The sequence below is a fragment of the Onychostoma macrolepis genome, chromosome 12 (assembly GCF_012432095.1).
Source record: "Onychostoma macrolepis isolate SWU-2019 chromosome 12, ASM1243209v1, whole genome shotgun sequence".
Taxonomy (NCBI): domain Eukaryota; kingdom Metazoa; phylum Chordata; class Actinopteri; order Cypriniformes; family Cyprinidae; genus Onychostoma; species Onychostoma macrolepis.
The window spans coordinates 30,473,077-30,491,897 of record NC_081166.1 but is presented as its reverse complement, the minus strand read 5'-3'; the positions used below and the strand labels follow the sequence as shown (position 1 = coordinate 30,491,897).

At 35.6% G+C, this 18,821-nt stretch overlaps 3 protein-coding genes across 3 annotated transcripts; 2 read left to right on the top strand and 1 right to left on the bottom strand.

The window, feature by feature from the left end:
- The first annotated feature begins 142 nt into the window (after positions 1-142).
- On the top strand, positions 143-5,070 carry LOC131550628 (insulin-like growth factor-binding protein complex acid labile subunit). The gene is given in 3 exon segments (XM_058792884.1): positions 143-996; positions 998-1,070; positions 2,815-5,070. Coding segments are annotated over 3 exon segments (1,056 nt in total). The 5' UTR covers positions 143-799; the 3' UTR covers positions 3,601-5,070.
- A 928-nt stretch (positions 5,071-5,998) lies between these two features.
- Positions 5,999-10,425, bottom strand: tmem101 (transmembrane protein 101). The gene is made up of 4 exons (XM_058793860.1): positions 10,242-10,425; positions 9,845-10,025; positions 8,627-8,773; positions 5,999-6,767 (listed from the first exon to the last, which is right to left on the bottom strand). Exons 1-4 carry the CDS (start codon positions 10,370-10,372, stop codon positions 6,459-6,461), a joined length of 768 nt encoding a protein of 255 aa, XP_058649843.1. The 5' UTR covers positions 10,373-10,425; the 3' UTR covers positions 5,999-6,458.
- A 5,124-nt stretch (positions 10,426-15,549) lies between these two features.
- Positions 15,550-17,464, top strand: gngt2b (guanine nucleotide binding protein (G protein), gamma transducing activity polypeptide 2b). The gene is made up of 3 exons (XM_058794329.1): positions 15,550-15,634; positions 16,823-16,911; positions 17,189-17,464. Exons 2-3 carry the CDS (start codon positions 16,828-16,830, stop codon positions 17,312-17,314), a joined length of 210 nt encoding a protein of 69 aa, XP_058650312.1. The 5' UTR covers positions 15,550-15,634; positions 16,823-16,827; the 3' UTR covers positions 17,315-17,464.
- Positions 17,465-18,821: the final 1,357 nt, after the last annotated feature.

The window sequence follows — 18,821 nt, the reverse complement described above, 5'->3', positions numbered from 1 at the left end:
GGATTGTTACTGTAACTAATACACATTGTTCCATTCACTCCGCTGGCACCCGTCTCCATCTCTAAACATACCATAGTACACCTCAAAGTGTAAGGTGCTCCTTAAGGTTTCTATTGAGATCTTCAGAGGAGAACTGTAAGACTACACGCCCTGCTTCTAAATTGATGGTCCGTTCAATGAAATATTCATTATGTACCAAGTACTCTTGTTTCTTGAGTGATGCAGTGTGCTTTGAGGATAAATCAAGTCAGTGTCATAGAGACTTAAATGCAGGGTTGCATGCGAGAAGCTCACCATCCAGGTGAAGAATCTCGAGCGTTAGCTTTGTGTTTCTTTAGTTGAGTTTTTAAGAATGCAATAGAAAGGAAATATGAATCATCCACGTTTCTGCTCAACCAGTGACTCTATATTCATGAAGACTGTGGTAAGTACAATTAGAGCTGTAATTTCTCTTATTACTGTAAGCCATGCATGAACTCCTTCAGATCCATGCACATCTGTCCAGGAAGAAAGTTGACCAACATAAGCGCTTAACTGTGAAATGATAAACGGATTAAAGGATTTCGTGAGCTCTTTATATAATTTGACTTCTCATGCCAAGCCACAAATCCTTGTGGATCCCAGACCGCAAGCTGTTTGAAAAAGCATCATAAATGCACCAAATATACCAGTTGAATCTACTTCTTTTCAGCTCGGCTTGATGTTTCCTCACTGAGGACGAGCAAGGCGAGTGTGCTTGTTAATCTGGAAGGTCTAGGACCATTTTGTCTTTTTGAATGGAGACTCTGAGCTGTTGAAGATGCTCTGCGTCGTCGTTTTGCTCATCGCTTTCCTGGTCGTGGGGAGCTCGAAGCTCTGCCCTCATCAGTGTTCTTGTTACGAAGCGTCTGAGCTGGTGGACTGTCGATCCCGAGGGCTCACTCGCGTTCCTCACAGTATTCCTCATGGCACGTGGCTCCTGGACCTCAGCGGGAACAAGCTGTCGGAGTTGAGGAGCATCCTTCACTGGGATATGGGCTCTCCGGGTGCTTCTGCTCTCACAAAGCAACATGCAGGTGGTGCATTCTAAGGTGTGTTCAGTTTTGGTTGCTTTTGCAAATTCGTTTTTCTGTCTACACTCTTAAAAAGTGCATCAGTGGCTTCATGAACAACCCTTATGAATCATTCCATTGTACAAATGGTTCTTTTGTAGTGTAAAATTGTTCTACACTCTTAAAAATAAAGGTTCCAAGAGTGTGTGTTTTTAATAGCAGTAAAAAAAAACATTTTGGGTTCCCCAAACCTTTTACTGAACAGTTCTTAAAATATTATTTTCTCAAAGTAACCTATTTGTGAAATGGAAAGCTCACTCTAAAAAATATAAATAAATAAAGGTTCTTTATTAGCATTAATGTTTCCAAAAAGAACCTTTACCATCCATGGAACCTTTTTATTCCACAAAAGCTTCTTTACAGTTCTTTAGATTATTAAAATGTACTTCACACTTAGGGAAAAAAATGGTTCTTGTAAGAACTGTTCACTGAAAGGTTCTTTGGAGAACTGAAAATGGTTCTTTTATGGCATTGCTGTGAAAACCCCTTTTGGAACCTTTAATTTTAGAAGTGTTCCAGTGGATGTTAAAGGTTCTGCATGGAACTATTGATGCCACATAAATTTAACTTTATTTTTAAGAATGGAATCTTTGCATTGTGCAAATAGTTATTTTGTATTGGAAAAAGTTCTTCAACACCCAAAATGATTCTTCTAATCTACACTTTGAAAAAATAAAGGTTCGAAAAGGTTTTTGTTTTTTTTCAGCAATGCCATAGAAGAATCATTTTGGGTTCCCCAAAGAACCTTTCAGTTAACAGTTCTTAAAAGAACCATTATTTCCTTCGAGTGAACCATTTGTGGAATGGAATGTTTTCTCGGATATTAAAGATTCTCTGTGGAACCACAGAGGGCAAAGAACCTTTTATTTTTAATAGTGGAATCTTTCCATTGAGCAAAAAGTTCTTTTCATTGGAAAAAGGGTCTTCACATTTAAGCAAAAAAACAACAAAAAACCCCAACATAGTTATTACCATTTTTTTTTAAAATAACCATAACTAATTTTTACCATAACAAATACCATTTTTTTTAAATGTCTTCTATTGTGGTCCATAAAATAACCTTTTATGGACCACAAAAGATGATATTTAAAAAAAAAAGGTATTTGTGACTTTGAACCACAAAACATAGAGATCATCTGAAAATAAATAATCTTTCCATTGATGTATGGTTTGTTAGGATCGGACAATATTTGTCTGAGATACAACTATTTGAAAATCTGGAATCTGAGGGTGCAAAAAAATCTAAATATTGAGAAAATCACCTTTTAAAGTTGTTCAAATTAAGTTCTTAGCAATGCATATTACTAATCAAACATGAAGTTTTGATATATTTACGGTAGGGAGTTTACAAAATATCTTCATGGAACATGATCTTTACTTAATATCCTAATGATTTTTGGCATGAAAGAAAAATCGATAACAATGTATTTTTGAATATTGCTACAAATATACCTGTGCTGCTTATGACTGCTTTTGTGCTGCAGGGACACATTTGAGTTTTTTTGTCCACTCAATGAAAGTGTCTAATGTTAGTTTGCATGCCAATGACTTTCACTGTACGGACAAAAACATTTGAAACCTCTCTGAAATGTCTTCGTTTGTGTTCCTCAGAAGTAAATCATGCAAGGTTAGAACAACATGAGGATGTGTGAACAATTACTTAATTAAGGGAACAATCTCTTCAAATGTGAACAGAAAATATATTGCTCTACTTCTATTCCAGGCTCTTTGCTCTCTGACCTTCCTGGAGAAGTTGGACCTGGCTTACAACGAGCTCCGTGTCCTTCCTCCAGATTTCTGTCAAGGCTTGACCGCTCTTAAAGATCTCAAGCTTTCCCACAATGCTCTGGGACGCCTCGAGTCTCACTCCTTGGAGGACCTAGAAAGTCTGGAGAGGTTAGATCTCAGTCACAACCACATTCAGGTTATAGAAGCTGGTGCGTTTCGTGGCCTCACCATGCTAAAGAACCTTAACCTTGCGTGGAATCAACTCTCAATCCTCCAAGGAGGCCTGCTCACCATGCAACAGGGTCTTGGAGTTCTTCTCTTGCACCACAACAATATCTCCAAGATTGAAACCAAAGCCCTGGCTCCCTTACAAACCCTCACCATTCTGAACTTAGAAGCCAACCAGTTGAGAAGCCTGAAGTTCAAGACGTTCTTAAACCTGCAGACGCCCAGCACGCATCTGCAGATGTCGGGGAACCCCTGGGCCTGCGACTGCGAGCTGCATCGCGTCTTCAGTAAGATTCTCCTCGTTAGGCATCTCCATGTGGACGATTACATGAACATCACGTGCCATTCTCCGCTCTTGCTGGCTGGAGCGTCTCTGGGTTTGATGCACAGTCAGCTGTGTATGGCAGAAACAGCCACTGTCCTGGTCATTACCGGAACCGTGATGGTCACTGTGGTGGCGGCTTTGGTTATGGCAGAGCGCAAGCGAAAGAAGCAAAAGATGAACCTGGAAAAACAAGGAAACGATCCTATGCCTTGGGAGTCTTACAAATGAAGAAAAGAGTCAACTATTAACAATAGAGTCTTCATTTTTGCACATTTTTAGTACTTATCTACAGTCAAACCAAAAATTATTCAGACAGCAGATATAATTTTTTATATATTGTTTTTTTTTACTAGTGGGTGCAGGACACTACAGTTCATTTATGTAAGTGAGGATAGCAAAATAAAGTAAACTGTGACGTATTATACCCAAAAATTCTTCATACAGTGGACTACCTGGAAAATCTAGGATAAAAAAAAATGATTCGGACACTTTGACCTGAGCATGTTTTGATTAAGTGTTTTTTCTTTAATTGCTAATGTGATCTTTTTACACACAGACTGAACAAAATGAAGCATTTCTTGGTAATTGGTTGAGCTAAATTGGTTTTATCTAATTGTGTTCTTAAATTTAACAGCTGACAGCTATTCAACCGATTTCATTACAGACCTTTCTATCAAAGTTATCTGATATTATCAAGATCAATTTGTTCTGAGGCAGTTTGAGTTCTTGTCATATTTTATTACCATTTTCTAAACTATAGTGAATAAACTGATATAATGTGAGAAATGTTGAAGGTGTCTGAATAAATTTGGTTTGACTGTATACTCACTTCAACGTGAAATCAAAACTGAACCCATTTATTTTCCCAGTGCATCTCATGTATTGAGTGACAGCTCTGGTGTTGTGATGTTGAGAGAAATCAGCAGTAAGTGCAGAGCGTTGTGTGTGAACATGATCTTACTGTAGTTCTAGACTAAATATCAACATTTACTCATCTCACCTGCACAAAAACACATTCAGCGTTCCTCAAAATGAATAAAAAGTCAAATGCAAACTCAGAATATTATGCAAACTTGCAATAATTAAATGTTAAATGAGACAAATATCATTTATGTATTTAATCATATTTTATTAACTAATGTCTTTGCTACTGACCTTCGATGATCCAATTCAACCATACTAATAAACAAAAATGACACATTTGTGTTTGATTTTTGAATAGTGTTGAACTTTCTTCTCCTGCGTCATATTCTTCATGTGATTAGTTTGAGCTGCGTCTCTACTGTACAGACGAGAATCTACATCTCCTTCAGTCTGAGCCGCATTCACTTCACTTTTAGTGTGAAAGGGCTTTTACTTTTGTAAAAGAAAAAGAACTTAGATTAAAAACTAACAAGCAAGCCCTGCCCAGATTTAAAAAGTAACTCAAAAGTAATGTAACACATTTCTTTACATAAAAAGCAACTAACTTAATTACTTACTTTTTTTAGGGAGTAACGCAATATTGTAGTGCATTACTTTTAAAAGTAACTTTCCGAGCACTGGTTGCAAGTGTTTAAATGGGTCTACAGATGTTGTCAGAGACATTAAACAACAATATGGATCATTTTTCCTCGCTCTGAAAAATGTTGCATTACTCGTTTGTGAGCTCTGTCATCCCTTGATCTTGCTAATTGTAGAAAGTCCTGCTGAAGGAAATTAGACTTGAGTTTGGGTTTCAGTACTCAGGTGTTCGGTAGTGATCTGCAGCTGAGTGACGCATGAAAAGCCAGAGAAGCTTTGTTTACTTTTTGCAACTCAATACCTGGAGCAGCCAGCCTGACCTCTGAGGACGGCCTGCCGCTTTATTCAGTTACTTTAAATCTTCACAAGCGGATTCTAGGAGGTAATGTAGTATTGTGTGCTTTGATGTACTGAACCATCATTTTCTTGACCAATTTTGTTTGCCGAGTCATTTAGAGAACTTACATTTTAAATGATTGTTTTAGTAAAAGTTTTGTACATTTTGAGAGCATATTTGATCAAAATCTATTTACTCTTGATAAAACTATACAATACACGTAATACTGTGAATTATTGAGTGGCTGTTGTAATATTTACACTATCTGTCGGTTTGTCTACGCCTGTTTATCTATCGTCTGTCTGTCTATCTATGTTTGTCTATGCCTATCTGTCTATCTATCTATCTGTGTCTGTCTATCTATTTGTCTATCTGTCTTCCTGTCTATCTATCTGTGTCTGTCTACGTCTGTTTATCTATGTATGTATGTCTGTCTATCTATCTGTCTATGTCCGTTTGTCTATCTATCGTTCTTTCTATCTATCTGTCTATCTGTCTATCTGTCTGTCTGTCTATCTATCTATCTGTCTATGTCCGTTTGTCTATCTATCTATCTATCCATCCATCTATCTATCTATGTCTGTTTGTCTATCTATCTATCTATCTATCTATGTCTGTTTGTCTATCTATCTGTCTGTCTATCTATCTGTCTATGTCCGTTTGTCTATCTATCTGTCTGTCTATCTATCCATCTATCTATCTGTCTATGTCCGTTTGTCTATCTATCTGTCTATCTGTCTATCTATCTATCTGTCTATGTCCGTTTGTCTATCTATCTGTAAATACCATGCAATAATCAAAAGATTTTGTAGGTTCCATACAAAAATGTTTTAATTGACATTGTGATGCTTTTATAGAAGTCGTATAAGGAATGCAAACTAAACTGCTTCAGCAAACAATGCAATGGCATTTTAAATGTCGGTAACATGAGGAAAAAATCCCACATTACTATACAGCTTAAGAACATCAAAACTGACAATAACATCTTTCCAAACTTCCCTCAAATTCATCATTCAACTTTAATTTAACTTTTAAGACTCATAGTCGTTCTTAATTTTTAAATAATGCATAAAAAAAATGGAAACAAAGGAAATGTAAACAGTCTTTGTGCTTGCGATGGCGATTCCAGAGCAAGCTGGGAATTGTAGTCCACCTCTGTGTGTTCGAGAGCGTTATTCTCTTTATCCCCTGAGACACATGTTCGGTCTCTCCTGGTGTACACAGCTGCCGTTATATTCCTCTGTCTTCAGCTGTCTGTGGCTAGAATCAGCACCGCTCCGAAGATGCCCACGTTCTGCCCGATGAGCTTAATCTGGTTCCAGAACTCCACGTGGCAGCTGCGGTGCCAGTATCCCATGTTTCCATCGATGAACAGCACAATCAAAGGTAAGAGAACCGCCAGGATCTGCGAAGCCACTCGCACATAGCAGCCCGAGAGATAGGAGAGCGCCAGCACCCCGAACACAACCACCAGCAGCTGGACCGTGATCTCACCGCCGGGAACATGGTCCAGATACGCCAGACGGTCCTCCTTACTGTGCTGGAGCGAGTAAACCTGGAGGAGAAATAACAGCAGTGCTGTTAACTAGGGCTGGGCAAAAAAATAAATTATTTTTCAATTGATCGTTTTTAAAAATAACGTCGTTTCGATATCGATTCTCAAAAGCCGCAAATCGATCTTTTCTGGTATTTATTTCAGCAAACATTTAAGACTCAATGTAACAACAATGCTGCTACTAATACTGATTTGATACAGTGTGTATATGTATATATATATATATAATGTAATGTGTGTTAAACTGTCATTGTTGCTGTATTGTAATAAACTGACAATGCAAAAAAAATTTTTTTTTTTTAAATACATGTAACACGATTTCAAGTCAATAATAGAATCCATCAAAGGAAAAAAACAAATTGTTTGAAATTTGTTTGCTATGTATCCAAATAAAAGGATTACATGCCGAGAGAAAAAAAAAAAAGTGTATGTGCAAACGAATTTCAAGAACTTAGTTTTTAAAAAAAATTTTTATTCTATGATGGATTCTATTAACCCTATAAAGACTACAGTATCATATTTGTTATGTGAACTTCTAAGGCCTCAAAATGAGCAGAACTTTGCTGTTAAACCTGTTTCACACTCTAATTGATAGTTTATAGAGTTTTTAATAAGTAAAAGGCCTTTGAATATATATATATATATATATATATATATATATATATAAACTACTTCCAGCTGGTTCGTCGTGTTTTTCTGCTGTCAAATCTCGACTGGTTTTGATCAAGTAAGCGTCAGAATAACTGCAGTCATGTCTCCAGATGAACACTTGCTGGACTGAAGCAGCTCAGCTTTACTTGATTCTCCATCAATCACTTTCTAGAAAAATCAGTGCGTCTCGATCTTCTGAGGAGCTTTACTTTCACTGTTCCTCAGTGGAGGAATGATCTTCATCTCACATCTTCTGAGGAGCGTTATTTCTTCATCTTTCAATCAGCACTGGATTATATGTTTAGATCATTTCAATCTCATCTTACTGAGATATATTATTGCAGATATAGAGCGATGACTGATATTTAGATCGTTTTATGTCAGTATCTGCTCTACTGTTAGAAACATCTCATTGATTTACATCACAAGCAGCAGAATTTCATCATATAAATATCAGCATCGGCAGCAAAGTGCATAGCTATTGCTCAGTTTGAGTCTCTGATTAAAACCGAGCTGTTTTTCCTCCATATTCTCACTATACGAGCCATAAAAACCTGCCGTTTCAAATATGACAAATCACATAAGTTTACTGTACATTTAAGTAGTGCTTAAGTTAGTGAGCCTTGTTAATGAAACATCGTTGTCAATGATTTGAACTATTATTAGTTAATTGCATACATACTGTATTTAAACAGCAATTTCTATCTTATATCTTACAACTGATAATAATTGCAAAAATATCAATTTGAATAATTTCTATGACTTTTCCAGGCCTGCAAATCTCCTTTGTAAAGTTGCCTAGGTTTTCCATGACTATGAGAATCAAACGTCAGCACGGTCTGATCTGTTTGTGATTCAGTTCAAGTTTATTTGTATAGCGCTTTTCACGAATCATTGCAAAGCAGCTTTACAGAACATTTTAAGTTTCTACGTTTATATTATAATATATATTTAGGAGTAGGTTATTAGTGGTGACTATGGCAGAAATGTTCAGTTAGTTACAAATTACACATAATCAAACAAACACTATTAACTGCAATGATTATATGTTGTGATTAAGCAAAATTTGGTAGTTTTATATGCTGTTCCAGGGTTAGCATCATCTCTTCTCAGGTGTTGGTGAAGGTTGGATTCAGACTGAAGCTTATGTAATTCCTAGTTACCTCGGGATGCAGAAACAGAGAAGCAAATGAACTGGACAAACTCACCGTACAGATCAAGTAAATCCCCAGGAAGACCTGTCCGGTGGACTGCAGCGAGCGTGTGCGGGGTTTCTGTCTGTAAACCTCTCCTGCTCCGCTGGCCAGCACCAGAAACCCTCCTATGATGGCCATGGCTCTGGAGTACATCCTCACCTGCAGCGGTTATCAGTGAAAGCATGGCAGGTGAGCGCTGCATTCATATCTACATCGTCCACATTTCCTTAAACAAGCAACGGATGATTGACATTCCAGCAAACCTTCCTCTGACCACTGTTTTATGATTAAAGACAGATATTACTGCAGTTATATAACACTATATTGCAGATGGATAATCCCATGGGTGGACGTGATATGAAAAATGGATTTGCATGAGCAGTCAGAGGCACAGTAAATAGGAAGATCAATGAAAACAAGTACATGTTAAGTGTGCAATTAGTTCAAATACAAAGCTTAATTTACATGTTAGCAGCAATTCATCAACCAATGGTGTGAGTCTTGCTTTTTTTGCCCAATAGAGTGTTTCTGTAGGCCAAAACCTGCCACTTCTGGTTGCATTCGTTTGAAATAAGGTCTATGGTGAACACAAGCTCAAGTTATTTTAACACTTTATTCTACGACTTAAAATAAAGCAGTAAAGCTTACTTGTCTAAATGGGTCTGCAGATGTTGTCATGCTCAATAAACGTCCATCTACTCGCTAGTCGTTTTCACAGCCTCAGTGTGTTTATAATCGAGCTCTCACAAGCTATTCTAGCTCAGACTTTCCAGGAAAATGCATTTAGATATAGACTTTTGATGGAGGCATTAAAGTTATGCAACCTTCACTCTTAAAAATAAAGGTGCTTGAAAGGTTCTTCACAGCGATGCCATAGAAGAACCATTTTTTGGTCCCAATTTTTTTATTTTCTTTCAATTTTCCTGGTAGTCCACACTGTATGAAGAATTTTTGGGTATAATATGTCACAGTTTACTTTATTTTGTTATCCTCAGTTACATAAATGAACTATAGTGTCCTGCACCCACTAGTAAAAAAATATCAAAAATTATATCTGCTGTCTGATTAATTTTTGCTTTGACTGTACATCCAAAAGCCAAATACTACTGCTTTTTTAATTTTTATTGAGGAAATCAGCACAGTTATTACTTCTGGTGCCACACAATAACACTTTGACAATACAAAAATGATTCCTTTTTGTAGAGATGAACTCAAACTGTCTGTTTTTACCTTCAGCCAGTCTCCATAATGCACCTGCCCCCCCACATAGGACACGTATGTGCTGAGGGCCAGGTGAAGCGCAGCGGCCAGAGAGAACCACCTTCTCTTCACTCCGAAGGACATGAAGCTGGCACACAACACTGCAGCTCCTAAATCAAAGTACAGGTAAGGCACCTGGATGTCTGGCTTCCTAAAAAGACAAAAACAGCTGTTTAAGACAATGCACATCAGCTACATTCAAGATTCGGCACACTTCTTTCTCAGTTCTTTAAATGAAACTTTGTCATCACTTTAAGCACGATGATACAGTTAAAACACAAGCGCTCTGAGTTTGAATGTTCTTTTGTTACATTGTTGCACGTCACGTGTGTTTATGCCGCGAGTGATTTGTTGCGTTCGCGCGTACCGTTTAACATCCGCGCGCTCCGCGAACAGCATCAACATACTGAAGCAGTTCCAGAAACTGAACCGAGTCAGAATAAAAGCTCCGAACTGAGAGAAAAACCTCAGTGCTTTTTTGCTGGTTGCAGCAGCCATGGCTCCTGATGGCGGAAGTATATCATCTCCTTCCTAGGGATCGTGAACGAATCGTTCTTTTGAGTCGATTCATTTGAATGAATCACAAGAGCGATTCGTCTTCGACCTGAGATGTAAAGATGAATATAAGTATTTGTTTGATATTACACTTAGGTTCTAAACGAGTTTTTGTTTTCTTTTTTTCCTTTCAAATGCATATGCTGAACATTGTACATTACATTGAACACTGTAAAATAAAAAGAGGAAAAACTAAAAAGGGGTATTAATATATATATATATATATATATATATATATATATATATATATATATATAAAAGAAGGAAATAAAAATATCAAAGAAATATATATATATTTTTATAGCTTTCTTGTTCAAAGAATCTTTAATACTGCCCATAGTTCAGTCAACAAAACCATTTTTTATTAGTAAACCTATACTTATGAATGTGAAATTTGGTGTAAAAAAAATTGTTAAATCAATTAAAGTTAAATATTTAGATTATTTAGTAAAGCCAAAAAAGTAATTTTTCCTGCAAAACGAGAGAGGTCTTGAATACTGAATAATTTTATTGAAAAAATTTCTGTATTTCACGCCACAATATAATATAATATGAGTAAGTACAACATAATATAGTTCCAATAATATATAACATTTGGAAAAGTAACAATTTCTCTTTGAAACATTCCATGAGCTGCAACAAGGACGTAAATACGTCATGACGTATGAATCGTGAATCAATTATTTTTTACTGGTTCATTAAAACGAACTGTTCAAAAGAACCGAATCGCGGAAATGATTCGAAATGAATCGCTGCGCTTTTCAGGAATCTTGTTGTGGGACATGAAGTGTTTTCCTCCAGGGGGCGCGTGCCGGCTCACAGAGCCCAATTCAAATAGCACATCGAAAAGTCTATTCAGTTTAACAGATTATTAACTGATTAATTTAAAGTTATTTCAGTTTGACCCAGAAATCTCTACAAAACTACTCAAAAAAAAAAAAATTGTAATATTAATAATAATATTAATATTAAAAATAATATTGACACTGAGAAACAACATTGAAAAATGCACTGAAAAGTTAACCTAGGATTAATAATAATAATAATGACAGCAATATTATAACACTGTAAAAAATAAATAAATAAATACATAAAAATATATAATTTTACTAAATAAAAATATATATAATTTTACTGTTGACTCTAAAACAGGATGCAATGAAATACAAAATTTCAAATGCAAAACACCTGCAAAAAACAAGAAAATTCCTTAATATCGACCCAGTTTTGTGCCCTGTTTTGGGGGGGGGGGGTATTTTAAAACGTTTTATTTATTTATTTATTTATTTATTCATTCATTCATTCATTCATTCATTCATTTTTCACTCACTGCCACAGAGACAAGTGGAAATGCTTTTAGTTCCATCTAGTGTTTAAAAGATAAAAATTCAATAACAGCGCGCTCTGAAGTGTCATAAACTTTATTGACATTCATATTGACTTTTACATTTGTCTTATTATGCTAACATCCAAATGATCTGTAATTAATAACTGATTAACTCTTAATACACTAACAAAGATATATTATAAAATACTACTGTACATGAGTTCATTGATGATCAAGTCTGAACCTAATGAATGCTTTAGTGTGGGTTAGAAGTCTTGGAATAAGACTATGATTCTATGATTCTATGTTTTAATGAGGAACACATGGGCTTCTTCATCAGTCTCAGCTCAATTACTGGAGCTTTAGCGTCTCTGAGAGCACGTGTCTAACTGGCTTTAGAGAAAGTAAGTCACCGTGATGATGACACAGTAACACATGCGTCTTACTGCACCGCAAGACATGCTTTTCTTACTTAGATTGTTTGTCTTGTTTCCAGCCAAAATATTGAAAAATTCTTAAATCAAGAATATAGCTTACAAACAATTACTGCTTCATTTCTTCCTGCACAGTAACAAAAAAAAAAATTATATATATAAATTAATAAAGTAAATATTATTAGGGTACATTTTATAAGAAAATACTATTTCAGTCTTTCTGCTTCAAAATGTCATGTTTAATTCAGTGTTGTTTGCTATTTCTTTTTTCTTGTTTCTGTCTTCTTTTTTTATGAAGTCTATTAGAATTTTTTAAGTAAAAATTGTTTCAAAGTATTTTTTTTTTTTTTTTAGTGTACACTAAATTTTTAGAAAATTTAGAAAATACAAATAATTACAAAAGAAATAGCAAGTAACACATAAAATTAAATGTAAAATGTTGAAGTAGAAATATTGATACAAGGTTGTATTATGAACATTAAAAAGCCATGGCTGAGCAAACAGGAAACAACTAAACAAACTGAATTTCATGCATATTAATATGTAAGCCACTGATATGTGCATTTTAGGTACTTACACAGTATTTTAAATGCATAGAAATAATATTGAATGCAAGTAAAGTGTAATATTTCAAATATGTCAAAATATGAGTGAAACAATGTTCCATCGGCATTCAGTGTGACAGATACATTCATGTAAAAATGAAACAACATATGTATTCTGACCAGTACTTATTAAATAATGCAAAAGAAAAAGTGATCATACTAAATTCTGTTACTTTAAATTAATGCTGTCAAATGATTAATCGCATCCAAGTTTTTGTTCACATAATATATCTGTGTGTACTGTGTATATTTATTATGTATATATAAACACACGCACACATGCATGTATATATTTAAGAAAAACATGTTGTGTTTATATATTAAATATGTTTATATATGAATATGAATGTAAATATATACATGTAAATACATTGCAAATGTTTTCAAAATATACACCGCATGTGTGTGTATTTATATATATATACACATAATAAATACACAGTACACAAACATATACTTTATTTTGGATGTGATTAATCATGCACTACTTTAAATGATTAAAGACAACCAGGCTGGTTTGAAGGATAGTGGCAAAGATCGGTGAAGATTTAAAATGACAATTCATTAGTTTTTGGTTATTATGAACTTAAATAGAGTCTTTTAATGTCCTCTAATGATTCTGGTTCTGACGAGATGAACTGTTGTTACACTGAATGGCATTTTTGTGGGTGTAAATCATGCATGATAGAAAAACATCTAATGAACCAGGACACGTTCTAAAATATATTAAAGCCTCATTGTTTTGCTTGGTCTTTGACCCATGTGCTTCTACAAGCTCCTCGTCATAATGACGCTGTGAAGTCACTGATCAGGAATCAAGGTCTCTGCTGCTAATCCTGGACGAAGGGGGCCTGACCCAGATCCAGAGAAACCGGATTACAGGTGAGGCCGGCTTACCCAGAGTTCATGAGTGGACACACAGCAGATATCAATGCAGTTTGGAGCGAATTCAAGCCTGCTCAGGTCTGGCAGCGTTCTCCTCCCAAACCATCCAAAACAGCTGTTTAGACGTGGACTTGAAACACTCTTAATCATCAGATAATAGTCTTGTTTTTCCAACACGGGGAATGTAAGAAAGCATTGCGGTTATTAAGCAGATCGTGGCGGAGTAATCCTGCGCTGAGCAGTTTATTGGGCCATGATGCTGTGGATGACGGCCAAACGCACCTGGAGCTGAGAAACACTTCATATTGAGTTGAACACGAGCGTCTGAGAGAGCTCAAGGACACTTCATTTCATAAACTAAATTTCAGTTGGATAATGCGCTTCAAACACACACACACACACACACACACACACAAAATGGTACGTCGGATTTTTCAAGGTACTAAATAAAACAAAGATTGCAAAAGATACTATTTTCAGTTTTTCTGTTTCAAAATTTCACATTTTGTCATTTTTATTTTTGTGAAATTTACTAGCAATTTCTGTGTAAATTCCTTCTAAGTAAATCCTACACCTTTTTTTTTTGCAGTGTTGTTCATATCTATGGCATGAAATTCATACAGCTCTCAAACGAGCATAACATTTATTGTATATTATTGTATATTAGAAGGACTCTACTATTTGATCTGTTTTGATGTGCTGTTTTTGAAGAGACATGTTTTTAATAAACATTTTGAACAAAGTGCATTATTAAGGTGATTTTTAAACCATTTGTGATAATTATCAAGATTGGTTGCATATTATTAAAAATAATGTTTTTTTTTCTTCCTTCTTCAGTCCAGTAATACTCCAATGCACACTATGGTTCACTATGGTTCAAAAGTTTAGGGTTGATGTTTTTTTAAAGTCTCTTCTGCTCACCACAGCATTTGATCAAAAACCCCAAAAACAAAAAACAGTGAAATATTATAATTTAAAACAGCTGTTTTCTATGTGAATATGTGTTAAACTGTAATTTATTTCTGTGATGCAGCTGTATTTTCAGCATCATTACTGCAGTCTTCAGTGTCACATGATCTTCAGAAATCATTCTAATATGCTGATTTGCTGCTCAACAAACATTTCTGATTATTATCAATGTTCAAAACAGTTCAATATTTTTGTGGAAACCGTGATACATTTTATTTTTCAGGATTCACAGATGAACAGAAAGTTCAAAAGAACAGCATTTATTTGAAATAGAAATCTTTTGTAAAATTTTAAACGTCTTACTTTTGATCATTTTCATGAGTACTTCCTGAAGAAAAGTATTAATTTCACAACAACAAAATCATCCCAGACTTTTAATGGTATGTTTCAGTATTTATCATGCCTGGATATTAACAGAGTTTGTATTGATGAAAAACGTGAAGATTGCAAAATCAATGTCCTGTATAAACGGACCTGTAGATGTTTAACTGAATTTGAGGCAGGACAGTATGACATGTTTGGCTCCAGGCTCGTCTGAGGACTTCTTCAGTGTCTCCCACGGAGCATTTCTCTCCAGAAATGAATATTTACTGCTTCAACCAATGCTCTGCTTATTGCCTGAGATATACAAATCACAATGAGCTCTGTCTACACTGAAGATCCTTTCTAAAAGCCATTGATGGTAGTTGACAGAGTAATTCCATCAGCGCATAATTTGAGGACAATGGCAGCACTGCAGTATTTCAATGTTGTTTAGAGGTGACTCCTCACGGCCGTCCTATTTGCTCTGATTGGCCTAATGAGATCAGGGCGGATTGATGACATCAGAGCGCAATCCCCACCTGAGGAGGAGAGAAATAGAGGAGAAGAGCCAGAGATCAGAGCGTAGTCTGTTCACAGACGGACCGGAGAGGAGCCTCGATGCTGATGATCTCCTAGCAGTCTGCAGCACTTTTCTCTGACTGCTGCCAGTCACAATCAACAGGTAAATACAGGACTTTGTGTGTGTGTGTGTGTGTGTGTGTTGTTGTTGTTTTGGTCAGAATATGTCAAATATATGTCAGATTTACAGAACGGTCACAATAAAAAACTATTTTACTGAAACAACCAGGCCTGAGTTTTTTCATGCTATCACTGAAAAAACAACAAACAAAAAAAGATTGAATTTACTAAATGTTTTAAGGTAAGTGGTTGCAATCAATTTATTTTAGCTACATTAAAAAATAAAAAATTCAAATTAGTTGACTAACTTTCAACGTTTTTTATTTTATTTTTTATTTTTCATTAAATGTAGCTAAAATAAAATGTTTGCAACCACTTACCTTTAAAAAATGTAGTATAATTCTTTTCAGTGAAAAACACTTGGCGTAGAAGCAATGTTTGCTCAGAAGCCGCTTGTCAACTTCACAAATAATTACACAGAAACGGCAACTGCACTGAAAAAAATGATAGGCTACTACATTTTGTTTTAAGGTAAGTGGTTGCAAAAAGTTTATTTTAGCTACATTTAAAAAAATAAAAACATTGAAAGTAAGTCAACCAAATTTATTTATATAAATGTAGCTCAAATAAATAGATTGCAACCACTCACCTTAAAAAATGTAGTAAATTCAATGAATCATTTTTTCAGTGTAACACAAGCGTGACATTTTTAAGCAGAAGTGCTGAAATTTGATTTTTTTTTTTTAAAACATACGCCAATAATCTTTATTAACAAATTTGGAAAATCATTTTTTACAACGTGGTTCCCAGTAATTTAATAGTCTTCTCTATAAATGCACAGCTTTTTAATACGTGTTAAAGTTTATTTGGAACAATGCATATGGTTTTTATGAGCATTTATAAGCTTTTTCTTGTGTTATTATCAGGTTTTTTCTTGTCCTTTTCCTTAAAGTGATTTTAACAGTACACTGAAAAATGGTTACCTAAAAATAAACTGTGATTTTATTCAAATCAGAAATATAATATGACATCACTGAATCAACCTAAATACATTATTTCATTATTTAATTTGATCTTATCTTTAATCTATTTATCTGTTTTTCATGGATTGTTATAGGATAAATGTGTTGTTAGATTACCACAGCGTACAAGCATTGTTCACAAGACATTTTCAGACTGAATATTGAGCTTAATTTCACATTAATTTCAATGATTGATGTTCTCTGGACAGTCAGGATGGCTCGGGACATGTCAGATAAAGACATCCTGAAGATGGAGCTGGATCAGCTGAAGCTGGAAGTGAACACTCCTCGAACTGCGGTGAGAACTCAGTCCTCCCAAAAACTCATCCTTGTGTCGTTCCAAACCTGTATGACTTTCTATCTTCTGGGAGCATTATATACTAAAGAACAGTTTGTAGTTTTCAGTCAAAGAGAACTGAAACTCTTCTTTTACGTTTTGGAATGACACGAGTGTGATTAAAAGATTACAGAATTTTGGCTGCATCCTCTGATTGCTTACGTATTTGAGTCCCATTCTGAGCAAGACGGTGGCAGTCGATGAAACCTAAAGCATCTTTCCTGACTCTTCTCCTCAGGTCTCAACAACAGCCCCAGAGATCATTGCGTTTGTTGAGGAGAAGTCTGCCGAAGACCCGCTGGTCAAAGGAGTCCCAGAAGACAAGAACCCGTTCAAGGAGAAGGGTGGATGCATTATAACGTAGCAGCAGGGCTAATTTTGTATAAAACATCGATATTTGTACTAGAAACGTTTTTTTTTTTTAGCAGCCACTTTAGTTTTGGATACTACACGGAAGACGCTCTCATGTCATTCAATGCCTCTTGTGATATGATGCTACCTGTCTCTTTTTAAAATAAACTCATCAGCATTTAACCAAATGTCGTACTGGTTGAATGAAACAGTGGGACCCTAATTTAACACAATTCATTAAAGTGGTGTCGTTATTTACTCACCCTCACGTCATTCCAAATGTGCATAGCTTTCGTTCTTCAGTTTTGCCCATGCAATGAAAAATAAAACCAATTGGTGGAGATGCACTAAAAAAATGACATTTGTGAAAATGCATAAATGTGTAAGTGTACCCGAAATCAATACAGTACTGAAGATTTCACGTGGTTTTAATTGCATCTGATGCTGGTATTTAAAAAAGCCCCGGGAGGCCATGCAAACGGCGGTGTTGTCTTGCATCAGTGCTCTGTGTGTAAAGCTCTGCAGAATCAGCGCTGCTCATTGGCTGCTGTGATAACGGGATTTGGGTGTCAGACCTCTCTGTCTTCCTGCGTTTCTAGAACTTAAGCTCATTCTCTGATCCTCATCTCAGGATTGAGCTTTTCATCCTGTAAGCTCCTTTTCCAGCTCTGTACCGCTGCCCCACGGCTCTCTCTCTCTCTCTCTCTCCAGCTCCTGTTAACAAGGGTTTTTTCAACTGCTTACACACATTTTCAAAACTTTACACACAAATCCAAGACTTGCACACACAAATGCAAAATACCTCACATCTCTATATATCTCAAAATATCAGAAGCGCATCTCAAAAGCAAACATTTGTCTTATGTTGCAAACACCTTTGACATAATATTATATTTCTGGATATATCATATACACACAGTTATTCAAAACCTAAAGCTCTTCTTTCATGAGCTCCTTACAGTTTTTCTCAGCTGATTCCACACTAAATCTCTCCTTGTCTCACAGTTTCTGAAAGCTGTCACTCAAACAGCAGAAGCACACCAAATCTGCAAAACCAGACACTGATTCTCAGCCTTTTCAAATTCATAAAACACTTTTTGCAAAACACAACACACAGTTCTCTATGTAACTAACAGGAATTAATATCAAGATATTTCCTCTTAGACTTTAGTGTGTTATAAAGAGAATTGTGTGGTGTGTTTTGCAAAAAGTGTTTGTTTTATGAAATTGAAAACTGAGTCAAAGGCTGAGAATTAGTGTAAGGTTTTACTGATTTGGTGTGTGTTTCTGCTGTTAGAGTGACAGCTTTCAGAAACTGTGTGACAAGTAAAGTGTGCGTGCATGCGTGTGTGTGTGTGTGTGTGTGTGTATGTATGCATGCATGTATAATTATGTATGTGTACAGTATATATATGTGTGTGTGTGTGTGTGTGTATGCATGCATGTATAATTATGTATGTGTGTACAGTATATATATGTGTGTGTGTGTGTGTGTGTGTGTGTGTGTGTATGTATGCATG

Bases quoted from the DNA above. Each gene is read 5' to 3' on its own strand.
- tmem101 (XM_058793860.1), bottom strand. From the start codon at position 10,372: ATGGCTGCTGCAACCAGCAAAAAAGCACTGAGGTTTTTCTCTCAGTTC. The intron at 10,026-10,241 runs GTACGCGCGAAC...TTGTCTTTTTAG, and splicing joins GAGCGCGCGGATGTTAAACG to GAAGCCAGACATCCAGGTGC. The intron at 8,774-9,844 runs GTAAAAACAGAC...TAACCGCTGCAG, and splicing joins ATTATGGAGACTGGCTGAAG to GTGAGGATGTACTCCAGAGC.
- gngt2b (XM_058794329.1), top strand. From the start codon at position 16,828: ATGGCTCGGGACATGTCAGATAAAGACATCCTGAAGATGGAGCTGGAT. The intron at 16,912-17,188 runs GTGAGAACTCAG...TCTTCTCCTCAG, and splicing joins TGAACACTCCTCGAACTGCG to GTCTCAACAACAGCCCCAGA.